The sequence below is a fragment of the Triturus cristatus genome, chromosome 12 (genome assembly GCF_964204655.1).
Source record: "Triturus cristatus chromosome 12, aTriCri1.1, whole genome shotgun sequence".
Classification (NCBI taxonomy): Eukaryota; Metazoa; Chordata; class Amphibia; order Caudata; family Salamandridae; genus Triturus; species Triturus cristatus.
In genome coordinates, this window is record NC_140595.1 from 284,109,462 (window position 1) to 284,134,970 (window position 25,509).

Consider the following 25,509-nt stretch of genomic DNA (forward strand, 5'->3'; position numbering starts at 1 on the left):
CATATGCCTCGCGGCAACTTGGGCATCTGTGCACACGTTCACGAAACACTACTGCGTGGACATTCAGATGAACAAGGAAGCACAGGTTGGACAGAAGGTGCTTCAACACATTTTCAACGACCAACGCTCATCTACCACCCAGCCGCCACAAAATTAGGAAAACCGCTACAAAGTCTATGCACAGCATAGTGAATCCAGAAAGATTCACGCTGCAAAACGAATAGTTTCTTACCTGTCGGTGTAGTTTTGCAGCTTGAAGATCTTTCTGGATTCACTAGCGAACCCACCCACCTCCGCCAGGAAGATGAGGCTGGAGGAAGAGGGGGTGAAATGGAAAAGATCAGAAGGAATGAAAAATTACAGAAAATGGACAAGAAGAATTAATCAATCGCCTAGGGTTAAAAAAAAAAAAAAAAAAAAAGGGAAAAAAGAACCCGAAGATGGCGCCCCAAAGGTGGGACTTCCGCAGGAAGCACGACGACGTCACGGGAGGTGCACCAAATGGTGGTCGTCGACGCCCACCTGGGCTACAAAAAAACAAAAAAAAAAACAAAGAAAAGACTACGAATCCGGACCCAACCACAAGATCGCGGAATAATGCACAGCATAGTGAATCCAGAAAGATCTTCAAGCTGCAAAACTACACCGACCGGTAAGAAACTATTCGATATATATATATATATATATAGATATAGATATAGATATAGAGTACGCAAGTTGGCCGCCACTTTCAGCCTTCTCCAGTATTTTCTTCCATGTACGGAATTCTGTGACGGCCCCCCGTGTGAACTACTAATCCCAGAAAACCCTTGATGGAGTGTTGCCGGATGTTGCCCCTTGCATTTCCCGACAACCAGTTCAAGGCAAGCTGAATTTCAGACATACACGGGTGCCGAGGCAGTGCTTCTTTATCTTTACAATCCCAGCATGGCCCGGATTGCAAATGAGCAAGAATAGAAAACTATCGACAACACTGCGCAAGCATGTCCAGCAACGCCCAACGAGAACGCGAGGCGGAGGCTGAAGAGCTATTCAGGAACTTGGACAATACGACAACAAAACGAACGGATGGGGGTAAGAACACAACTACAGACCCCAACCCTGATTTGAAAACCTTGTTAAAATCACTCGAAAAATACCAGAAGAGCGAAATGATGAAGTGGTGGGAAGAAATCTCGCTAACTAAATATGAAGAAGCAGGTCGGGTCCCACGAGGGCTAAGAATCATGCTAGCACCTAATTTTGATAATATTCACCCGGAAATGCTCGTAGAATGGGCGAATAATAATCTTAGTGCCTCGATGAACGCAGTCAGGATTTTAATCAAATACGCTCGCATTGATCGGGATACACTCCTCAAACAGATTGAAGGAATTAACGATCAGCTCAGCCAACGACCTGAAATAGAGGAAATCTCGAAGCAAAGAAAGGAAATCGATGAAAGAATTAAAAAACAACAGGAAAGAATCAAAGTAAGAAAGGTACGCAAATTTACCAGAGACAAAGAGGACTATGAATTGGGGCAGATTTTCACATTTGCGCGCCGGTATGACAACGCCAGAAAAAAACGCTCTGATATATTAACTACGACTACATCAAGTGCTCCAACTACCAGTGGGCACTCGACGACGGTAAGATCAGATACATCAGACTCCGTTTCCTTGACCAGCGGAAGCGAGGGCGAGGAAATGGATCGCATGAGCTCCAACGCGATGACAAACATACTGCAACCTGGAGAGGAGTTGAATTTTTTGGCCGAGGACCGTCGTCAGACCCTGAGACCACGGAATCCGCAAATATCTGCAGGGCCAGGCGCAACAAGAAACGCAGCGCCAGAAGAAAAGCCTGCAACACAAAGAGGCAAAAAAGCTCAATGGCGGCGACGACGTTAAAGAACCAAAGAGACAATAACACCATAGTCAATCTTTCGAATGTCGCCCTTACAGTTGCTGAAGAAAATATTCTATCCTTGGGTCTTTCATACTGTGCCAGCAATAATTTCAATTATTGCAACACCAGGATTGACATGTTCGGCTTTTCGAGGAAACTCAAACTAAAAAAATTTTTCACCATCAAGGGCGGAAATAAATCACATGCTCCTACAGGGACTATACCCAATGCCACGGAATACAATCTGGAAGCAGCGGATTCCCAGCTGCTCCTCACTATGGCCGATATGAACAATGCTGATGCCAACCCCTTAAATGAACCGAACGATACTCGATCCCCACAGGACAGACTGTCTACTCTTATCAACATAGACCCCTGTGCTGGTCTCAGCCCATTTAAAGGAAAATCCAACTTCACTCCCGTGATGCCAAAAGACGCCGTGGACATCTTCCAGGAGATGGTTACTAATGATCTGAAAAATCTCTATAGGACGATCAGTAACTAAAAAGCCAAGACAAACCAACAAGAGGCACAATACAAAAATCTAATGGCCAAACTTAACAACAAATCGGGTGTGACTGTTTGCACATCCGATAAAGGAGGTAATGTAGTCATATGGCCCAACAAAGAATATGAAGCCAGAGCAAGGAGGCAGCTTTCTGACAGCAATTGTTACGAATGAATTAATGCAAAAAGCTACAATACTGCCAAGGAGTCTTTGAAGAAAATGTTATACTCTTATAAAAGACAGGGTTTGATTTCAAACAACGAATTCATGTTTCTTCACAAAGAATTTCCAACTATCCCCACGCTTCGTCTCATACCGAAAATCCATAAAGGAGTAAAGCCGGTACCAGGCAGACCCATCATCTCGGCCGTTGACAGTATCAGCGAGAACACCAGTAGGTATGTGGATTATTTTTTACAGCCATTAGTCCAGAACTTATCTACCTACATCAAAGATACAGGTGATTTCATCAGGAAATTAAGCAACATACAATGGCAACAAGGGTTTCTGCTGGTGACTCTTGATATCGAGTCACTATATACGAGCATTGAACATGTTACCGGCATGGCTGCCACTAAACATTATTTGGATTGTAGACCAATTAAATTCCACAACCACAATGTAATGTTATTGGAATTAATCGAGTGGGCTCTATGCAACAACCACTTTATGTTTGGCAATGATCTATATTCCCAAAAGAGAGGAGTCGCCATGGGAGCCTGCTTTTCCCCCAGCTACGCCTGTCTTCATGTTGGCTGGTGGGAGGAGCGGGTTCTCATGGGGACTCATGCCAGTGTATTTAACTCTCACATTGTCACGTGGCTCAGATTTATTGATGTTTTTATGGTCTGGAACGGGGATTTTATGAGTGTGATGAATTTTATTGAGATTTTAAACAACAATACTTTTAATCTTAAATTCACGTCGCACATTGACAATAGCTCGGTAGAATTTCTTGATACCAAAGTGACGATCATCAATAACAAAATTTAAACTACCCTCTATAGAAAACCCACTGCTGGCAATTCCATCTTGCATGCCAGCAGTGCTCACCCCCAGCATCTTATAAAAAGTATTCCCTACGGGGAACTCCTCCGTATTAAACGAATTTGTAGTACATCGGAGGAAAGGATAAGATGCTCGGAGGAAGCTATTTTCAGAATGAAAGAAAGAGGATATAGTGAGAGGATTCTGAGGGAGGCTTATAAAAAAGTGCAAACTCTACCTAGAGATACACTATTGATTGACAAATCCAGCACCCCTCATCCCAAAGCATCTGATCTTGGGACATATGATCCACTTTCAGATGCACCACGTCTGATCACCACCTACAACAAACAACACCATAAAATCAGAGCCATTATTACCAAAAATTGGCCCATCTTGCTCACTGACGGTGTATTGGCCCCTATATTACCTCCAAAACCTGTCATCACCTTCAGAAGGGCCAAAACAATGGGGGTTGATCTCATGAGAACCAGCAAGGACACAACCCCCAAAAGCACTTGGCTCAAACCCAAAAATGGATTTTTTAAATGTACCAGTTGTAGGGCTTGCAAGTTTGGGCTAAACACTACTGATTACCTTGTTCCCTTTAGCCCTAATATTAGACAAATCAAGGGTCATTTTACTTGCAGATCAGAATATGTGGTGTATGTCCTCAACTGCACGTGCGGATTAAATTACATAGGCAGTACGAAACTTCAAGCCCATGTAAGAATCCTTCAGCACTTAAGAGCTATTGTCAACAACGATTCCAGTTATCCTGTAGCGCGACATTTTAAAAGTTGCCATAACAATGATCTTAATTGTCTTAAATACTATGTTATTGATCATGTTCCTGCACTTCGCAGAGGGGGCAACAGAGAAAAGTCTTTAAGACAGCTCGAAACAAGGTATATCCTTGAGTTCGATAGCAAGGCCCCCTCGGGACTCCACAACACTGAAGATCTTCATAATTGTATCTTCTAACTGACATTCTATTTTTAGGTGACATTTATTAGCGCCCGTTCCAGATCTTGAGATGATAATAACAAACATCTATTAACATCTGTTCTATTTTGACCATTAGCTCCCCAATTTTAGTCTTCTTATCTATCAGCACAAAATCTAGTAGGACAATGATTACTTGAGTATGATCAACACTGATCCATGTCTGACGAATTAATTTGCTTTTATATCCTTCTTTCCTTCTGTCTTTCTCTTTTCTCTTCTTTGTCCGTTTTTTATTTCTCCCTTCTTCTTTCTTCCCTCTCTCGTCTTCTCGTTTTTCCTTTTTTCACCAGTATTGTCACAGTGCTTTTCATGTTCTTTCCCTTTTTTTTCAGCATCCTGATTATTTTACTTATCCCTTATGGTGCGGATGTCTTCGGCGCTTTTATTTGATGTTCCACATAATTTGGTTTTTATGGTACCATCAAACAACCATGTATTTTGGAACTATCGCCACTGAAGACCCTCAAATGACACATTTATTTTTGTGCATATGTTTATTGAACTAGCCTTTGGATTTGGATTTATATAAATGTTCATTATTACATTCAATATTCTCCACTTCCAATTCTAAGCTTATTCTTCTTTCGCTTCTCCTTGCCTCTCTATCCTCTTATTTTGTTCACATTTTGCACTTTGATTTCTTTGGTGGACCAATATTCACATGATCGACATCTTTGATTGTCAGTGTTTTTAGCTAAACACCAGTAACATGTTTTATATTTTCATTCATGAATATTTATAAATCAGTTTAATATTGTTGCCTTGTACATTAGCTTCGGCATTATTGTGCATTTTGAACAAGGATAATTGAGAAGCATTAATTGCCCTTTATCTAACCATATTTAGGATTTTATCAAATGTATTTTGCACTTTCCAATGGTTACCTTGTGTCCTTATATCTTTTAGCAATTGTCTGTATTTTGCACTCCAATTGCGTATTTTGCACATCTATACTACTGCTATTTGCACTTCAACTTGCGTATTTTGCACAACAAAAAATTGCACTTTATATAAACTGTATGTTCATGTATTTCGTATATCTTTTACGAATATTGCAATCTTGACAAATTAAAAGATGCATTCCAATTTAAACATAAGAAATTTCCCATTATAGAGTGGTTATCACCACCTATATTTCTTTTATGTCGATCATTGCTTAGTATCACATGTTCACTTAGTGTTGTGTATATAAGGATATTCAGTTTGGCTGTTAACCTATGTGATCAAGGCCACCTGCTGGCCGAAACACGTAATGACGTGCTATGCCGCTGTTGTCTAAATAAATCTCTGTGAAGCACGACCGGTGTCTGTTTGCTTTCCTCCTCGCCTGCTTGGAAGTGGATGAATGCGCCAGGAACCTGCATAGATATAGAGATATAGATACACTGGTCAGAAATGTTTCTACCGCTGATACTTCTGTTAGTATTTGAAAACAGCCCGACCATAAAACCCTTAATCTGACAGGATGTTGAATTTTCGTATGAGAAGCCAGCACTCTGAATTTTTCAGAGGCTTGTTCGAATTTCCAGCGTCTTTGCGAAGACTCTAAAAGACATCTGGGAAGATTTTGAAAGAAAAATCTCCTGTATCAATGGATTTTAGTTGAATTGCTTTATGTACAATCTTTTCTTCAATACTGTAGTCTTGCTAATAGAACACTTTTGTGCATGGTTTGTCTCTATCTTTGGCTGGGTGGATGGCACTTTGTGCTCTATAGCAATGGTAAGATCAGTATGTGAGTCTTCGAAGAATGTACTGTAAATGGGTTTTGTGATTTCTTCAATTATGTAGACCCTATTCAAATACGTTTCTGGGACTCCCCCACCCCCCAGTCTCAAGTTTGATCAGGACTGGTTTTTCAAGTCTTCCAATTTGAATTTAGTTGAAATCCTCAATTACTGTAATTGAAGAATAGCATTTTATTATGGGAGCATGAGCATCGCCTACAGCTCAAATTCTTTGTTCTAATTTCTCACATCTGTCTCCTAGCATTTTCTGTTAGTAGTAAGATTGCTTGTCTGGCTAATTAGACCTGATACTGACACTGTCCATCGCGAGGTTTTGTAACAAGAAAAGAGTTCGTTTATTCTTGAAAGAAAATAATTCAGGTATTCCTATATCATACGTTTGATTGGTAGAATGATAGGTGTGGGGAATGAAAATTTGCCTAACAACATGAAGGTAAATTTCAATTCTATTAAGTACACGGGTACGAGGATTATGCTTTATCTTCTTTCACTTTGATATCCTTTCTTAAAAGAGCAGGCATTTTAACATTCCAGAAAAAACAATTTTCCCATGAACACCAGGAAAAGATCAACAGATTGAGTCCTTCTTCATTGTTCATGAGTCCCATATAGTCTTTCCTCACTGCCTGGGCTCCTTCTTTCTTCGCATGAATCACGCCATCAGTTTTGCATCACGAGTCCCGTTTCGATCCATTGTTTCCTGAAAAGACACACCATGTCAGAAAAGCTCCGATCGAATTTCATTCAAACGCGTCACATAATAATGTACAATTTTGTTAGGCAGAGAACATGAACACCATGACAGCAATAGATTCCATTGTAATCTTTGTAATGATAACAGCCTTACTTACTCCGATACGGGGAGGGTCTGCATCAAGATGAAGGCTGGGTGGGATGATCTTCGACTCTGTGTCCTTAATAAAATTTAAACTTACCTTCACGTTGTTAGGCAAATTTTCACTCTGTGTCTGGACTGGAGGCGAGGATTATGTTAGTTCAAAGCGTACTCAACACCATCTGAGCCACCTCCACCACTGGCTTAAAATAGAATTTCTTGAAGGTCCAATCAGAGGACCAGTCTGCCACTCGTATCCGGTCCTCCTTACACGTCCCCAGACCGAAAGCTTTTGAGGCCATATCTCCCCTTACGGAATGCTCCCTGAACTTCTTAGTGTCCATGCCAGCTTCTTGCATGACCCAATAGACCCACCGAGCTATAGTGGGAGAGGAAACCGCCTTTTATAATGCAATGAGTAGCTGTCTTTCGCCCGTAGGGCGGACCTCTTAAGTCATTTCTTCATACGCCCTCAGGCAACGTGCAACGCATATTTTGGTAGAGTCCAGGAATGAAGGGTAAGCAATTGTACGAGTATTCGACTTGATATTTCGACATACGGTAAAGACTACCCCTTCTGGGGAAAACACTTGCGGAACGTCTAAGGCTCGCAGACCTGAGACCTGACTACAGGAAATCAAGTAAAGCAGCATAGCCAATTTTGGCCGAAAGTTCCTTTCGGGATAGGTACCTGTTCGATTACCGGGACAGAAAATGTTCAGGACTAAATTTACGTCCCACAGAATTGAATAGCATGGTTAAGGCGGTAGGGAAAGACTGATTTTGGCAAACAGCCGACAAACAAAACGGTGTTCCCCGACCATGGTTCCATCTATTGGAGCATGCCCTGCTGAAATGGCAGATCTAATTGTGTTGATCGAGCGGTAGGCCTAGCCATCCGATGCCAGGTCGGACAAGAAATGTAATACCTGCACTATATCAGCGACCACGGCAGAGTGGTAACGTTTGTTGGTACTGTCCGCCCATGCCTTGAACAGAAAGGCCCGGGACTGACCAGTGTTGCCTGTAATCCGCCAAGCCATTAACTGGAGGGAACCCTCTGATATCAGGAGATTCAGGGCCTGGTCCGGATTCAACAGAATATGGAAGGTGGAGAGTCGGATTGGAGAATCCCAAGAAATTTCCAGAAGAACCGGAAACTAAACTGGCAACCTCCACGAGGATGTTACCTTGTCCACGTCTGCTGCCTGCTGGTGGATCAGATCCGATGACCGAGTGATCATTGAGAATGGGGAAAAGGCATAGCCCCGTTCCTGGCTCCAGTCCTGGAGAAACGTATCCATGTCCACCGCCTGTGGGTCGGTCTCCAACTGAAGAACCAGGGACGCTGGTGGTCCAGAAGAGACGCGAACAGGTCGATCAAAAGCGGGCACCACTAGGGTAAGTGCTCCTTGAAGACCTGAGGATCCAGCTTACTCGGGCTGGAAACGTGAAGGTGTCTTGAGTGCCAATCTGCCACCTGATTGGCTTGACCCGGGAGATATTCCTCATGACCAAGAAGTGATGCTCCAGGCATAGGTTCCAGAACTCCTTCGCCAAGTCTGCTAGTACCCAGGATCTAGTACCCCCTAGGTGGTTGATATATCTCACCACCGAGACATTGTCCATCTTTAGGAGGACCAGGGTTGTATCCTGTCCTTGGTCCAACAGTGGACTGCGAACGACCCTGCCAAGAGCTCTAGACATTTTATGTGTAGACTCTGTTCTTCTAATGACCAACTTCCTCCTGTGGAGAATTCCCCACAGCGGGCACTCCAGCCCGACCTGCTGACATCCGATTGGATGACCAGATCGGGAACGGAACTGAATATCGCTATTCCATTCCATGCCTCCATATGATTTAACCACCATGCGATCTCCTCTCTGGCCTCTTCGGTTAGGTGTACCGATTGGGTGTACGTAACGCCCATCTAGAGGTGGTGTGCCTTTAGGCGTTGCAAGGCCCGGTAATGAAGCGGGCCTGGGAAAATTGCCTGGATGGAGGAGAAGAGGATGCCTACCAGGCAAGCGATTTGTCGGAGAGACGTGTAGGGTCTGACCAGCGTCTGACACAATTTGTGACTTATTTTGGGCGATCTTCCAAGAAGGAATGCTCAGCAATGCCGACGTGGATTCCACAACAGACCCCAATAAAGTTTCCCACTGGGAGGTAGAGAGGAGTGACTTTTTCTCGTTAGTCACAAAACCCAGGCTTTTCAGGACATCTCCTGAGATTTGAAGTCAGGCAACTAATTTCCTGGGGCATTGGACCATGAGTAACATGTCATCCAGGTAAACAATTAGGTGGATGCGCTGTGCCCTGAGAAACTATATTGCTGGCTTGAGGACCTTGGTAAAGCACCGCGGCGCCGACGACCAGCCAAAAGGGAGCGTGGTGAACTCGAAGATCTGTTTGGGCCATCGGAATTGCAGGAATCTGCGATGGGGAGGGAAAGTTGGAATGGACGTCCAAATCGAGGCACACCTTTCAATCCGATGGAAGCAGGACACCTCTAAGGAGGCGAATTCCCTCAATTTTGAAGTGGTGGTACACCAGCCACTTGTTGAAGTCTTGGAGGTTGATTGACCGGGTGGCGGCCGCCATTGAACTTGTCAACCAAAAAGATGTTGCGTAAGAAAACATTGGGGTGCAGGCCTGGGCGACAGATGGCTCCATTGTGCAGAAGCGCTGGAGCGCCGCGTCATGAGTGGAGGAACAAATGGGACGAGCGTGTGAATCCTGAAAAGGGCAATTGTAGAATTCTATATGAAAGCCCTGCTCCGTCTGCAATTCCTACTTATCCGAGGTGATGGAGGCACAGACCGCATGGAAATCCGGCAAGTGCATCCCCCCCAACCTAAAACTGAGCAGAGGGAAGAACGCGCACCACCTGCTTGTCCTCTGTATCCACCTTGACCTCATAAGTGCTGGCCTTGTGTGGGATAAAAGTTGGTGATTTTCAAAAGGGGGGGGGACTGAGAGCTGGGTTATGAGGTCCTTCACAAAGGCTCCCAAATGTGGCTAGAATTTAAAGAAGGTGTGCAGTTCCTATGTGAGTGTGGAGGGAAGACAGGTCTTTCTTCGTGATGCCCTCACGCACCCCGAAAGGTGTCATCCTTCATCATAGGGCATTTGCCCCTCGTCAGGCCGGCGCTGCAATGCCTGACGGGCTTCCGAAACCGGGGCTCTTTGTCGGGGATCTTTTGAAGAAGAAGCCATAAGGTGCGTGCGGGTGTGGGGGGTAGGTAGTGCACAGTGAGATGAAATAGGATAAAATAGGTGTAGAGCAGTCCTCTAGAATCAAATTTTAATAGAAAGGTAGCTCTACACTTACTAAAAGCAAGAGTGAGCCCCTGTGTGGACGATAATGTTCCTAAGGGGCGGTTTATGTGTGGAAAGTCAACATGTTTTGTGCCTAGTCTTGCCCCTAACGGGTCAATTGGCACTTCTTCAGGACCGTTTAAAGAAAAAGTGAGATTTGTGCACTACCGCCTGGTATTCAGATAATCATTCTAAATTACCAGGGGCGGTAGAAATGTCCTAGTTGACGTATACTGGGGAATTTAGTAGACCTGTTTGAAAGGGAACAAAAACGGGGGGTCGGGGGGTTGGATAAAGCAATATGGGTTACTCATTATAGCAACCACATGAAGCATTTAAGCATGAAAAAGATATGCTTGTAGCATATAGAAACAATGCATACCGTAAGTGTTGAGAAAAGTAGTGCTGAGGCATAGTGGTCAAGTGCTACTAAGGGCACTTCAAGTGAGAGTGAACTTTAGCGATGAGAGAGATCTAACGCTTACAAGGCAAGAACAGCTGCTCGCTCAGTGAGATAGGGAACAACCATAAGTGCTCGGGTAAATAGTAATAGTAATCCGCAGGCAGGAACGCTAGAAAGGCTTCGGAGGGGTCCAGGCACTGAGAGTGACTGAGACGTAGATAGGTAGTGGCCTGATGGGTGCGTGCTTAGTGCTCATGTCGAGTCAACTGATCGTAACGGGGGGACCCTAGTATGGAGTTTCCCGTAAGGTCTCGGCCACTGAGGTGCTCGGCGGCGTTTCAGAAGGCACCGTAATGACATCAATTTGCCAGGTTGCAGAAAAAGCAAACCACGGTGTGCGTTCTGGCGCTGGTTACTCTTAATGGAGGTGCGCGCGTGCAGGGGAGTGGCAGGTCATAAGTGTGTTGACTGATTTCCTGACTGATGCGGGGGGGAGAAGTGTTGGGTGCTCAATTAAATCTGCCGAACAGGACGAAGGATACCCTGCTTGTAAGGTGACCCACAGGGTCTCAGTAAAGGCAGACCTCGGTAGCGTATAAATGGCACTGAAATAACAATTATTAACCAAGTCGCCAGAATGGTGGAACGTGGTGTGCATGCAAGCGCCGGTCTTAAGGTGCGTGCATGGAGGGGAGTGAACAAACACGCATACTGTAAATCATACACAAACTCGCTGGCAACTACCAGGACTCACCCCTAGTACACCGTCAAGAGGCTGATGGAGATGGCCAGAGCACCACGTTGCTCTGGTAGTCTGCAAGGGATAATAGGTGCATACAAGAATAGTTAGTTGGCAATAATGAGGCTTACCGGTAGTGAGAGCGGGAGACCACAGTAATGACATACTCACGGGTGTGGAGAAGCAACTTGCCGTCCTCCTACCCTAGCTCAAGGACCCCGTAACAGTCACTTCCGGGTTGCCAGTATTTATGTATAACACTAGACCTGTAATTGGATGGGCGGCCATCTTGGGTGTAGTTTTGTGTATGGAAAACTTTATTGAGCGCGAGACAATGCTCGTGTGATACACAATAGGAGTATAGTAGATGCCGCCTATGATCACTAATAGTGAGAGTGCGTGAGGGGAAAAAATGTGGGGGTGGTGAAACATGCATTAGTTTGGTATTGGTCGCGCCCGTAGTCATGTCCCTGGGGAGGGGTTTAATATGAAGGGCAGTTTGGTGGGCCCCCTGGAAAACCCACGGAGTGAAAATACTTTTGATATTGGATTGCGCCTTATCCGGCAAGGTGAAGGTTGCCACAAACTTTCCAAGCTCCTTGACGAAGGGGACCACGAAAAGACCCCCTTGTGCCTCAGCCCCCACCTCCAAGGAGGCCAGGTCTCCTAATTTGGGGTCGAGCTTAATGAGTAACGAGCGCCGACGCTCCGTTGAAGGGGTGCAGTTGGGATTACCCATAAAAATGATGGCATGCTGCCACCAGTCTGAGACAATCACTGGGAAGATTAGAGCTCTTTAAATTTTAGCCTCTTCTGCCATGTCCAGGATTTTGGTCATGGGACCTATGTCATCTAGTAACTTATCTTGGCATGAGCTCCATGACCTGTCTATGCCCTTTTTTGGGTCCTTCATGTACTTCGATAGAATGGTGGCCATTTTAGAATTGATGTCTGGGGTAAGGGTCAGCTTGCCTTCAGAGTAGGGCAAGGGCACTCTTCCCTGAGTCACTTTCTGGCTTTCTTTTCTAAAGGCTTGTGGAGGCGACTGGTGATGAACTTAGCGACGTTGTCGCCCGAGGCCCACACCACAGACTGCTGGTGAATAATGTTGCCTGGATCCAACATATCCGAATCTCATGCCTGCTGTGGGGAAGGTGCCGAGGTCGGACACCAGGGTCTCAAAGAGCCAGCCTCCTTCTCAGAGTCCACAGGGGAATGGTAAACCTGGTGTCCGGGTGTGTGAGGGCGAGGGGGCGCGGGAGGGAGAGGAGGGGGGCTCCGGGGGTGTGGACTCCTGTGGGACAGATTTGGCTATAAAGGCCCTTTTGAGATGCACAAAAGTGTCCCTGTCTGCCCCCTCTTCACACTTCTGTTTTTAAGGGTGGCGTGAAACATCCCTTGGGGGTGTCCACAGGGGGAGGGAGGTTTGCGTTCTCAGTATCTGGGCCTGGACCTTGGCGAGCTTGGCGGACTCCTGTGCAGTCTTATCAGAGAAGCGCTGTTCCATAGGCCCCACTAGGTCATTTACACCCTATAAATTGAGCTATCCACTGCCTCATAAAAATCCTCGTCCCATTGCAGATAATCAAGTGAATCCTCCTTCTCATATGTGTTATCGTATGTCTTTGTGTCAGATCAGGGGCCCTTCACAGTGAGAAAGTCAGTGGGCAGACACATGAGGTGTTGATTTGAGGCAACATAGGCACTTGTGCAGGATTTGGAGCTGGGGAGACCCAGACTGTGGGTGGGCCTGAGCACACGATTGGGATGCACCGATCCTCAGACATGCTCCTGCCCTTTTTTTTCAATCAGGCTCACCTGCCAGGACGTGTCTGAAACCTGAGAGGAAATACGCATTGCAATGCTGCCTTAATGGCCGTCTATGCGAGCGGTGCTTGCACTTACAGACCCCTGCTGATGTGGTAGAAGTCAGATGCGGGAAAGATACAGACCTGGTTGACTAGCTGTAACCCTTGGCAGTGGGGAACAAGGCTCTGTGGCTTGTGGGTCTGATAACACGGTCCCCTGCTGTGAAGAGGGGAACGAGACGCTCCCTGGCCGCATGAGGATTGCAATAGCGGTCCTGCTGCCAGATCCGAGCTCTGAAAAGGAAATTAAACAGTAACAGCGGTACTGACTGGAGGTGGAATACATAAAAGTACACTTCGCACAGTATTAGAGGATTAAACATAGCCTGAAAAACAACTGAGAATAAATCCCCCAGAGAAACAGGAAGAGCACTTGATTGGCTGCTGAGCAGTGAAGAAAGAGGGAGCCCAGGTAGTGAGGAAGGGCTACATGGGACCCTGAGTTATGGACAAGGATGAACTCTTAAACTGTTGATGTTTTCCTGGTGTTCTTGGGAAAAGAGTTTTTTCTGGAATGTTAAAATGGGTGCTGTTTTGAGAAATTATATTAAAGTGAAGGAAGATGAAGCATGATCCTCGCCTCTAATCCTGACATAGAATTGGCATATCACTAACTGACTACATAGCTTCGGCAAATATTCTGACAAGCAGACACACTGGAGGCATTGGTTGCTATCCACAAAGCAAGGAAGGTGTTCTCGGAACTGGAAAGGGCCAAAACCCTGGGAGCTTATAGGCTCCCTGTGGAATTTTATACAACTTACATGAACTTTCTGGCTCCCATGATAGGGAACATATATGTAACAGCTATAGAAAATGGACATTTACTATGACCATTCAATTGTTAATTCTAGAAGGTATCCACTTGACGGGACATACCAGGAGCCCCTATCACTACTGAAAACTGATTTATAAAATTTTGAGTAAAATAATAGCAAATCGCCTGATGGGATTTTGCCTTCAATAGTTCATCCTGACCCAAAGTGGGTTTGCCCTGGGGGCAAACGTATCCTCCAATATTACACGACAGTTTCACGTCCTTGAAACTACAACCTATCAGTGCGCTGTATATATACTAAACCTAGAGAAATCATTTGGCTCCAACAAATCAGAATTCTTGTTTGGTATATTGAGACACATGGGCTTTAAAGATAATATAATGAAGTGGATCACTCTACTGTACACCCCGCTGTCTGTGACGGTCTGCATAGGCAAAGTTGTAGGGTAATGTATCGTAAGCGGGATACCACAACAGGGATGCCCTCTATCGCCAGTGTTCGCTCTGGTGATGTAGCACCTGACAAACGTAATAAGGTAATAAGGTGTGATCGTAAACATGGCAGCATTACAATATCTGGCACAATGTTTATTTCATTATATGTAGACTATATATATATATATATATATATATATATATATATATATATATATATATATATATATATATATATATATATATATATATTCCACGTACTCCGTCAGTTATCCTGCTCCCAGCACAGCGGGTGCTCCAGCCGCGAGGGCGGAACTCGCGAATCAATTTCAGCCACAGTTTCAAAGATTGCTGCGCACTCTGGTCAAATGCAATTAAGTAATTTATTTTAATTCGTTGCAAAACACGATCTGTACACGATCTGCTGACAAACGCGTTTCAGCCTCCTGGCCTTCGTCAATGTCAATAGTGCTCAGTTTCCATTATCTATTTAAGCATTTGATTGGTTGCCATGATCATAGCAAAATGGAAATGAAAAGCGGACTTCATATAAACAGATATTCAATGTGGGAAAATTGTCGGCCATCTTAACACTATGTCATGCCACAATTCTCAGTACTCGATTAAGACATAAAGTCTATGGGTTCCACGTTATAATTCCTAAATATATAACCAGAATTCTTTACATATTACTCTCAAATTATAAAGACATAATATTTGTAAATCATAAATGTATTCGTGCATTTCAATCCGCAATTGAGTAAACAGAATTCTATGCATGTTGCTTTTGAATTTATGAAAACACAATGTTTGCTGATCATAAACGTGTTCATTTATGCCCCCTGCTAATTTGTACCCCAATTGGGTTGTTATTACTCGAGTTTTTCACAGAAATAACGCCCTGAATGGCTGAAATATATATATATATATATATATATATATATATATATATATATATAACTATATGTAAATGATGTGACACACAGCCTAACCACTTTAATAAAAGAATTGGAGGGTTGGGGGTATTTTTGGATTACAGATTGACTGGTGAAAATCTTGTTTGCTCCCATCATTAATTGTTTGGGTGTCCTAGAATGTTCTGATACTTAGGAATACATCTACGCAGACTTGTAAGGGAAATTGACTGCAACGCATGGAGAGTGATGAGGGCCCTAAAAGGTTTCTTCTTCTTCTGGATTACACACCCACTTTCAGTACAAGGTAGAATCTCCTTGATTAAAATAGTGGCGCTACAGTTGTTCACCAATCTGCCAGTGTTGTTGCTAAAGACCTTCAGGGGGCTATCAAAACTGCTGGTTTACCTAAAATGGAAGACAAGACGATATAGGGTGTCGCCCATGAAGCTCATGTTGCCCTGTGCTGAGCTATATTTTGAAGCGCAGTTGCACTGGATGGTTGGCTGACACCTGTCTGTAGAAGCAGACTTTGCCATGCCAGATGTTGGAAGGAACGCAGTTACTATGGCTTTAATAATGTAACCAAAAGGTCTGATAGGTACGCTACATTGACTACTGTCAGTGGCCAGATAGTGCTTGGAATGTTGCTAGGAGAAGAATCTGACTAAAGCGCTATATGCCTCCAGTCTCCCACTTGGTAGATGTTGGAGATCATGGAGGCGTTAAAAGATGCCCCTTCTTGGTCATTTTCTGTATGTTTTTCTTGAATCAGGACTTAGCAAGATATAAACGAAATAGCATTCGTTATATGGTCCACTGCACAGACTTTGACCACTGAGAGCGCACAAAAAGACATGATGTAGGCAGACCTTCACATAAATTCAGGGTCCCTCAAGGGTTGGTTGATTGTCCCGCGGATTGTTTTATCTATTTTTTCTTTGAATTTCTCACGTTATTCAGTTGCTTTGCTGATTTTATGCAGGTATTTCGTAAAACATTTATTTCATGTTCTCATGACGCCTCTCCGGCAATCCGACAGTGTGTCAGATAAACTTGTAACATTTTCTGGAAATAAGTTTGGACATGTCATGTAAGTCGCACGAGTAAGTGAAATGCTTTGGTGACCGAGAAAGATGAGCAACTGCCGGCTGTGGGATGATAAGAGGGACATAATTATCCAGACCTTTCGCAAAAGGACGCATTTACTGAATATGCATACGGATTTGGTTGCAACATTGTGCATATAATATTCATTGTTTCTTCTGTAAAAATCTGTAATGTGAGGTAGTAGTGCAAAATTTAAAAATCATTGAAACCTTTTTTTAAAAGTAAACAAAAAGGCCGAACAGAGCTAAATACTGATCATATTTTATGGAGAAAAGTAAACGAAGGCAGAGGAAAAATACAATTTGGAATAATGGTGTTGCTCAACATTTAGTGGCGTGCATGTTGATTGTTGTTTATCTGCTGTTTACTTTACACATGCTAGCAAGTTTCAGCAACCACGATCATTTTGAGAGTAATACTAATATTGTGGGGCAGTTTAGAAGACGTGCACGTATTTTTTTTATTTTACCGTTATGTTATTTGTGCCGTGATCACTTTTTTTCATTTGGCTCAGATCTTGAGCGCAAAAGTCTGCTTCAAGTTTGCATTCAACTTTGTTTCTTTAACTGATGTGTTACTTTTATCACTTTTTTATAGGACTACTATGCTTCAGGTTATTATGGTGAGTCGGATCCAGTCGTATCATCACCTACTGAACGTGTCGCTGAACCATCATCTTTTATAGACGATGAAGCGGTAAGGCGAATGATGATACCACTAATTATCTTAGCATAACACATGCATTAGCTGTTTGTTTTCAATACAATTTTGTGCAATAGGTCGAATTCCCATTTTGCCACACTGCTTTTTTCAAGCATTAACATTGCGAATGGTTAATTCTACTGCAGCTGTATCCATAAAAAGCTATATGAAACACTTACTATGTGCCAGGAGTCGATACCTACCTTGTATTGTAAGTAGTGCTAAACAAGACCCCTTCAAAATGTCTTTATGAAAACCCTTGGGAGCAGCATGACTGTCTAGGGTATTTTGTCACCAATGTTGCCAAAATTGTCACCTGTTAATAAATAGCAAGGAGTTTCCCCAGATTTTGTCAGCTATTCTGGTAGAGGGCTGACATACCCCGGTGAGGGTTATGACCAGGAAGGGCAAATCGTGGTTCAGATGTGTTAATCCCTGAAGACTGGGTCCGAAGAGGGGGTACCACAGGGGCAGCTATTGAAAACATTTGGTGACACAGTAGGCCTTAACTGAGCTCCTCCATTCCTTTTAATTGCCGGTCAGCAAAGTTGCAGGTTTGGCTGAGCAGTAGGCACCTGCAGAGTGAGCCTTTAAGGAGAACGGTCCAGCCCCTTTGACTCTTCTGAGGGAGTTTCACAAAAGTTTTTTTTTCGACAAGTAAAGTGTGACTTACTACCTAAAATGTGTATAATGTTTATTTCGGGGTAAACCCACATAAAACATACATAGAATGCATTTACAGCAACATTTCATCATTTAAGAATAACATTTAAAATCAAAAACATGACGTAAATTCTTATGCATAAAATCTTTACAATGTAGAGTTCTTCACTTGCTCTCTGTCTTACCTGTCAAGCATGGAATAAATATTTTGACACAGGAGAAACAATTCACTCACTATTATCTGATCTTAAAAGCTGTAGAGCGTCTGCAGCATGCAATTAGCCACGTCTTTTGTAAATGATGATAAAATAAAATAAAAACACTGGAAATGTGCTTCTGTCTCATGCCATAATCTGCAGTAGGGGCAAAGGCATCAACAATCTGCAGGAGCTCGCTATTTATTGCAAAACCTATTCACTAGTAGAATCCCATGTCTGAATTATACGTAAATTGATCATGCTTGTGTTGGCTGTACAATTCAAGAACTGCTTGATGACCAAAGTTAATTTGAACTTGAAAAATCTTCCTGACAATCATGATTTCTGAGCCGGTGTGTTGGCAGTTTTCTAATCGCACCCCTAAATAATCAGTCATTTACTTGTTCTAGAGCAGTAATCCCCAGCTTCACCCCACAGATTTGGTTTTTGTGACATTTATATATAGGCCATACGGTTAATAGGTAATGGAGAAACTATCAAATTTTATGGGCCAATGGTAGACTTCAATATTATTAGTGTGTCGTTCACAGAGTAGAGCAGGAATTTTCAGACCAGTCCCATTTGGGCGAATCGTTGTTACAACCGGAAAGCATGTCATTCACTCCATTTATATATAATGTAATGAAGTAGTGCAATATGATTCTTCTCAGACCACCCCCCCCGTACGATGCTAATGTGGTCTGTTAATTTCCCCTTTCTGCCTTGTCTTAGTTGTGCATAATTAGCACTATGAAGACGTATTACCTAGGGCAAGTAAATTAGGTGGCATTCCCAAGTCTGAGTACACCCAAGGTATCATGTCAAAATCTGCCCTTATGTCAACAAATGCAACATACAGAGATGACTATGGTCATTATAACTACCTTCCATAAGATTAGAATAAATATAAAGACCTGGGCAATAATACTTGTATGAGTTCTAAAGATTGCCTGAAGGTGTGGTAACACGTTTTTTCTTCATCCGCTCTTGCACTTAAGCCAATACTTGCATGCTAAATATCTTTTAAGCATTATCAATCAGGCTTACTGGCCTGTAGTTGGTGTGGTTATCCTTGTCTTCTTTCGTATAGATCTTTATTATTTGTGCACCGCTCTATGAATTGGGTATCTCCGCTCCCCTACCAATAGCATTCGATAGCACATTCAAAAGAATTCGCTATACACTGACCGCATGAGATTGCTTGGTATGCTGTCCAGTCCCAGTGCTTTCCCAACTTTCAAGGCCTCTGTTGCCGCTAATGTGTCCTCTATAGTGAAAGAGACTGGGAGAATTTCCAGGGAAATTATCATGCCACTGAACTGTGATTCCACCTCACCTGCATACTCTTGTCTTACCCTGCAAAGTATAAAGATTTTTAAAATGCTGTTACCAGACCTCAGGTTGAAAATAAAACTTCTCTTCCCTTGATTTAGAAATGCCTTGTGTGCTAGTATGCTAAAATGCCTTGTCCTTCATTCTTGCAGTGGCGACCAGATCACGCCAATTTGCTTCTTTCAATTTCCTTTTGGCTACACTCGGGGTTAGTTTATACTCTTTCCTGCCTGCAGTTATCAATTCTTTGTTGCCATACCTGTTAGCTGTAATCTGTTTTCATTTGGCTTGTCTACATATTTTATCATACCAGAGTGTTTCTTTTGGCATATATGGGTTGTAGCTTTATAGTTTAATAGAGGAACTTCCTAAGAGCTTCAATTAAGGAATTAAAGATGTTTATAATTAGGAACTCCTCCAGGGGCTACCTTCTTAAGGATCAAGGACATCAATGACTAAGAAATAAACGTTAGCAATTGTGGTCAAATTTGTCATGATGGTGGGCCACTTGGCACATCATCTATTGTTGGAATAAAATATTGGAGCCTCCAGCGTGTAATTTGCTTCCAAACTGTTAATTAGAGGGATGTTCCTCAGAGAGAGGGACAAAGCATTGTGGTCTCTATCACTTCTGTTTACTACCATCATGTCATACATATTTCTCCATAGCCGAAAATCAAGTAGTATTGAGTCAATTGTGCTCTTATACATTACCCTTCTAAAGGTGTACGGAGCTCCCCGATCTGATGAGGAGCAGAGGTTCAAAGCCTGCAAGCCAAGAAACAACTTGAGATGCTGCTGATGTCCACTTTTTTAAAGGTGGTACAGTTACCATAGGAATGCCCCTGTGCTAATGGTACCACCCTGAAATGTAGAAGTAACTTGCGCTTACTGAAATAACAAAAGCATTGTGATTTAGGTTTTTAATGAGATGCTAATTTTATGTAAAATGTACTATGAGGCTACTGATGGATAAAAGGTGTTCTAGAATCAACTCACACTTAAACCTTCCCTGTATGCATTAGACGGGTAGACATAGCTCTACTTACCTTTGCACTGTGTACTAAGTCACTCCTTGCATGGGGACATCTTTCTGGTCGTTTTAGGTTTTATCAGCCACTTCAGCCTTTGCTGCATACATGTTAGATTTATAGATGAAAGATGAAAGTGAGGGATGCTATCTGCACTTGTCTATTTCCTTGAATAGACAAGTGCCCCAAGCGGGGCGAAGCCCATCTTGGGTTGCTTGTGTTCTGGTTCAGGGAAGTCCTGGCTTGGCAGCTCAGGCTTGAATGTTCCTACTGTGGCAGGATCAAGACCGATTTGCAAATGGCTGGGTCCAAACTGAGGTGGCATGATGGGCAAAACAAAGATCATTTGGAATGCTACCCTGAGCAATTGCCCGTGGTTAGACTTCTTGCTAGTACTCCTCTCATGACTTTTTGTGTCTTTGCCAAAACGCTTTTCGCCAAGTCTTTTTTCCCCACCTGCTTTTATATCACATGGCCTCAGGCATTTTCTAACAAGGAAAATTCATAAGGGTTTTCGTAGCAGTCAAACCCTCCAAATTCCTTGAGCCTTCATTTTAGCCCTGAATCCCTCTTGTGCCTCCTCCGTTATAGAAAATGTAGGTGGTCGGGCTTGCTGGGCACTTTGATTGGCTTTGATGCGCAGCTCTTGCAAGGCCCCCTTTTCTGGGTGCTGAATGGTGGTGTGACCAGGTTTCCCGGGTTTCAGTGCACTCCTCTTGAATAGGGGGCACCGATCATCATGCTGGATGAGAGTAAAAAAGAAGTTTGCCCGCATACCAAATGGTTTTATGGCAAAGCCGGTTCAGGAAGAGGGTGGGGAGGAGATGAGTCTGCCATGGTGAAGTGGCTGGGTTCCTGAGTGGTGTCCCTGCCATCTCCACAGCTTAGGTCCAATGGGTTTGCTGGATCATTTTGGCAAGGAAGAGCTCTATGTATAAGCTTACAAGGAATCCGTGCTGTGGACAAGGCAGTCTTCACGCCCTAATATGTCCCTTGAGCATTGTGAGCATGGATCTGCTACAGTGTAGGTGCTTGCTAGGAGCACACTTAATTGAGTACTTGGTGAACTCCAGCAAAAGTTTGTGTTTCTCGTTTACCTATACACTGGTAGAGGGTTGCACTGTTGATCTCTCAATCCCAAGGCTTCCCATAGAGCGTACGTCCAAACCGGATAGGTACAAGAAAGATTTTTTTCATGCTGAGCCCTTCTGTGTCTTGAGGGGATAAAGGTATGGTAAAAAACACTGATGACTCTAGTGTGGCTGGGAAACAGGAGGCAATAGCTGAAGCTCCTTAAAAAATAGATGAATGATACGGGCTTGGGGATGCCTCTGTCTGGCACCCAGCTAAACTAAAAGTGCTGTTGTAGGACTCTGTCTGGGTCGTTGTTTCCTGGAGTCTTTCAAGTGTAAGAGGTTAAATGATGAGAACAGTCCAGTAACCTAAGTTCTTCCCTGTATCTCTACAGCACTTGTGGAGTTTTGCAGTGAATTTTAATTTCAACACCCAGTGTACTTTTAAACAGGGAGCCGTTTCCAGTGAACTACCAGGTTTTATGAGTGTTACCTTGGTGGGGGGGGGCATTTTGGAAGAGTGGACTGGAACACAAGCAACCCAAATAAGCCAGAACCGGTTTGGAGTTGCATGTGTTCTGTTTCACAGTGGACCTGACGTAGAAGCTTGTATTGTCCTGTTTCTGTTGGAACAGGACCAAGGTTGATTTGAATATGGCTGGGTCCTGAGTAATTACCAGTGACTGAGGTCAGTTCAAGCATTCCACCTATCACATTTTTGTATTCCTTAATGCAGTGCCGAAGCGCAATAGGAATTGCGTCCCATGCTCACTGTGCCACTGGAGCAAAGCTGCCCTACTAAGCAACCCAGATAGGTCAAAACAGGCCTGGGGGTGCTTGTTCCGTTTCAAAATGGACCTGGCTTGGCAATTCGGAATCCACTGTTCCCAGTGAAGAAGTACCGAGGCTGATGGGCACAATACTTGGTCCTGTCTGAGGTGGCATAGTGGGCAAAAAAAACGAAGGAACTGGGATGGAGCCCAGAGTAATAATCAATGGTTGAGATTAATTCAAGCATTCTACAATCACTTTTTTGTATTACTTATAGATGAATGTAAGACCTGTAAATTATTTTAATGCCAAAAAGATAAACGGACTATGAAAATGAAGGTGCCGGGTACATTACATTACTAGGACCAACTGGTTCCGTCTGTATTGGCCCAACTGACCCCACAAAGTTGCTTCAAGAAGTCATTTAGGAGGGATTTGAGGAAGATACAGGAGGTCGTGAGGAGTGCTTATAAAGGAGCTGCCCTTGGTAATGCATGTTGACAAAGAAAGATGGCGCTAGTCAACTTGAAGGCAGGGATTCTGAAGAACTGTCTACAGTGCATAGGACAGCTACTTAATTTATATTGAGACACATACAAAGCAGCCTACTTCTTAAGCACCACCTGGTCCAATGAAGAGCAAAACTGTCAAGTCAAAAGGAAGAACAAGACCACACAAAACCCTATCTGTATCAGAGTGTTTGGTAGTGTATTGTTACTGCATTGTTGGAGGGTTTGCCTCTAGACATCGAAAGGCTGGAGGTTTCAGGCAGTAGGATAGCCTCATGGGTGCCATGGCTTGGTGTATTGCTAAAACACAGCTTATTTTGATTGCTGCTAGTGTAAGGAGATATAGGAGCTGCTCCAGGTGATACCATAATAGCAGAGGAGAGCTCTTGTGGTAATTGGGGAAGGGAAAGCAGCGCTTTAGATGCGGCAGAAACAACTTTGTGTTAGATGAATGTTGATCTGATCCAGGGCGTTGAATTTTAGATTCAAACCGGAAGTCCATCAACACCTACTCAAAATGGCATTTGATCCAAGTATCTCTTTGGCCCAGGGTTGATGCGATTTTAGTAAAAATGTAAAACGTTAACAAAGCCTAAACGTCCATATGTGTGTTACATCAGCACTGCCCTTATTACAAATGATTCAAAACCCATGTCCAGCAAGAAAGAAGCACCCACTTCGTACTTGAAAAGACAACCTTAGTAGCTAAGGCTTCTGAGACACAACAGGTGGGCAAGGCTACTGATGGTCAGTACTGGCCCAGGGCAGCACTCTCAACATTGTTTTTGAAATGACCAAAACCATTCAGCCGTAACCACAGAGGTCACCCTGTCAAGAAGAGTATGATGGCCCATGGTATCAGTGCCACTGAGTGGTCTAATGTAGCTAGAGGGTAGGCTGCGCCATCGTCTGAAGCCTTTTACGCTTTTTACAGGGCAAACCTTTGGTAGACATTCTCCAAGAGGACACCTTTATGTCTGATGCATCCCGCATGAGATGTGGAGCAGAAATGAGGGGTTTAGTATTAAATGTCAAGTGGCCACTGAGGAAGGCTAGGCAGCATCAAGCCTACTAGAATGAGAAAACAGCTATTTGTTGCACTGTCACAACCTCACACGTTGCAAACTGGGAATGACCAGGTGGCCAGGCAAATGCACTAAAATGTGTTTTGTGCGATTCATTTGTATACTCCAGGGTATACTGCACCCTTGCCTAAATTCCAAAAAGGGAGTGACAATGGTGTGTCTGAGATACGTGGGAGTGTGCTAAGCATCCGTCCGTTCATGCCCTAGATATTACTCTATGATTATGCAAGCACAAGAGGACAGAAAGGTTCTCATTTCCTATCTATTTTCTGCCAGTTACGGGATTAGTGGAATAAGAACGGTTACCACTGTAGTGTGCATGTGAATCTACAACATGCATGCTGTATACGGAAAAATGTATTTCCCGAGATGATTTGCAGCGTGTTAAAGATTCACATAGCACCATGTAACATGGAGTCTAGTTATCTGAACACTGAATTTGGAAACGGAAAGGGAATGAGCGTATAATCTAAACTGTTGTTTATTACTCACATTAGTAGTTTCTGAGGATGGAGATGTGGTTAGGGTGACCAACTGGCATTGGTGCAAATTCAGGACGGTAAGTGTAAAAATTCAGGACAAAATTTCAGGACATAAGGTCAAAATTCAGGACAAAACTTCGGGACAAAAGGTAAGTTTTACAGACACATCAGAGGAAGTTGCGCAATAGTATAAAAGTAAGTAAATAGACAAGCACTTAAGTATAAGTCAAAATAAGTTCATGTTAGGTTGAGACAATCGTGCACTTCATGGTTTTTCGGTATGCGCGCAGCTTTGAGCAACTGTGCAGGTTTTTTGTTGTATTTCATATGATTATAATCTATTTATATGGTTACTGCACTGGGTTGTCCAGTCCGATATTTTGTTTACAACTCATGGTCCTGAGCAGGCATGTTTGGTGAGAGAAGTGGTCAGGAAGATCCGCTCGGAGAGTCTTTGGTACTAGCATCTCATATATTAGTGCCATTGTGAGATGTAAAGCAGCACGCATAGGCGAACTAAAGGGAGAATTGCTCTGATGAACCCACTACAAGGAACGCATTATGGGTGTTACAGCAAGTGGAAATTAAAATATGGAATTTGACTTTGCTTATGGGGGCTTCGCAGTGAGTTGCAGTAGCTGACGAAGTCACAACGGTGCTTTTCCCTGCCGCTTTCTTAAAGAAGGCACTGTCAATACACTATTACATCATTTATTTTTTACGCCTTGCCTTTTGCTACAAACACAATATATGTCTCAAGCACATCTCATGGCACTATGAGGCTTTCCCTAAAACCTTACATCTAAAACAAAACATGCAAACATTTACAATTATTAGTGTAACATTCAAGTAGCAGTTGGGTGTCACTCAAACTGTCATATGCATGATGTATAGATCTCACACATAAGCACACAGCAAATACAGAATAGTAACATATAGGCAAGGGAGTAGCCAGAAAATGTAAATAATTCCCACTTTGAACTAAAGCTCTTATGGCACCAAGAAAGCAAAGTAATTCATCACAAGCCTCCCCAGAAGAGCTCTCTTGTCCCAAGGATCTAGCCATCCATCCTTCCATAAAACTCCTGATATCCACCATTTCAAATGTTCATTCTGTCA

The 25,509-nt window shown here is 43.4% G+C and overlaps 1 protein-coding gene across 2 annotated transcripts in view; it reads left to right on the forward strand.

Annotated features, from left to right (window-relative positions):
* The window catches only part of PRCC (proline rich mitotic checkpoint control factor), a 147,024-nt gene that overhangs the window by 75,436 nt on the left and 46,079 nt on the right, over window positions 1-25,509 (forward strand). For both annotated transcript variants that reach the window (XM_085637337.1, XM_085637338.1), the window contains exon 4: window positions 17,143-17,241. In XM_085637337.1, coding sequence (XP_085493463.1) covers window positions 17,143-17,241 — 99 coding nt within the window. The remainder of the gene's footprint in view (window positions 1-17,142; window positions 17,242-25,509) is intronic.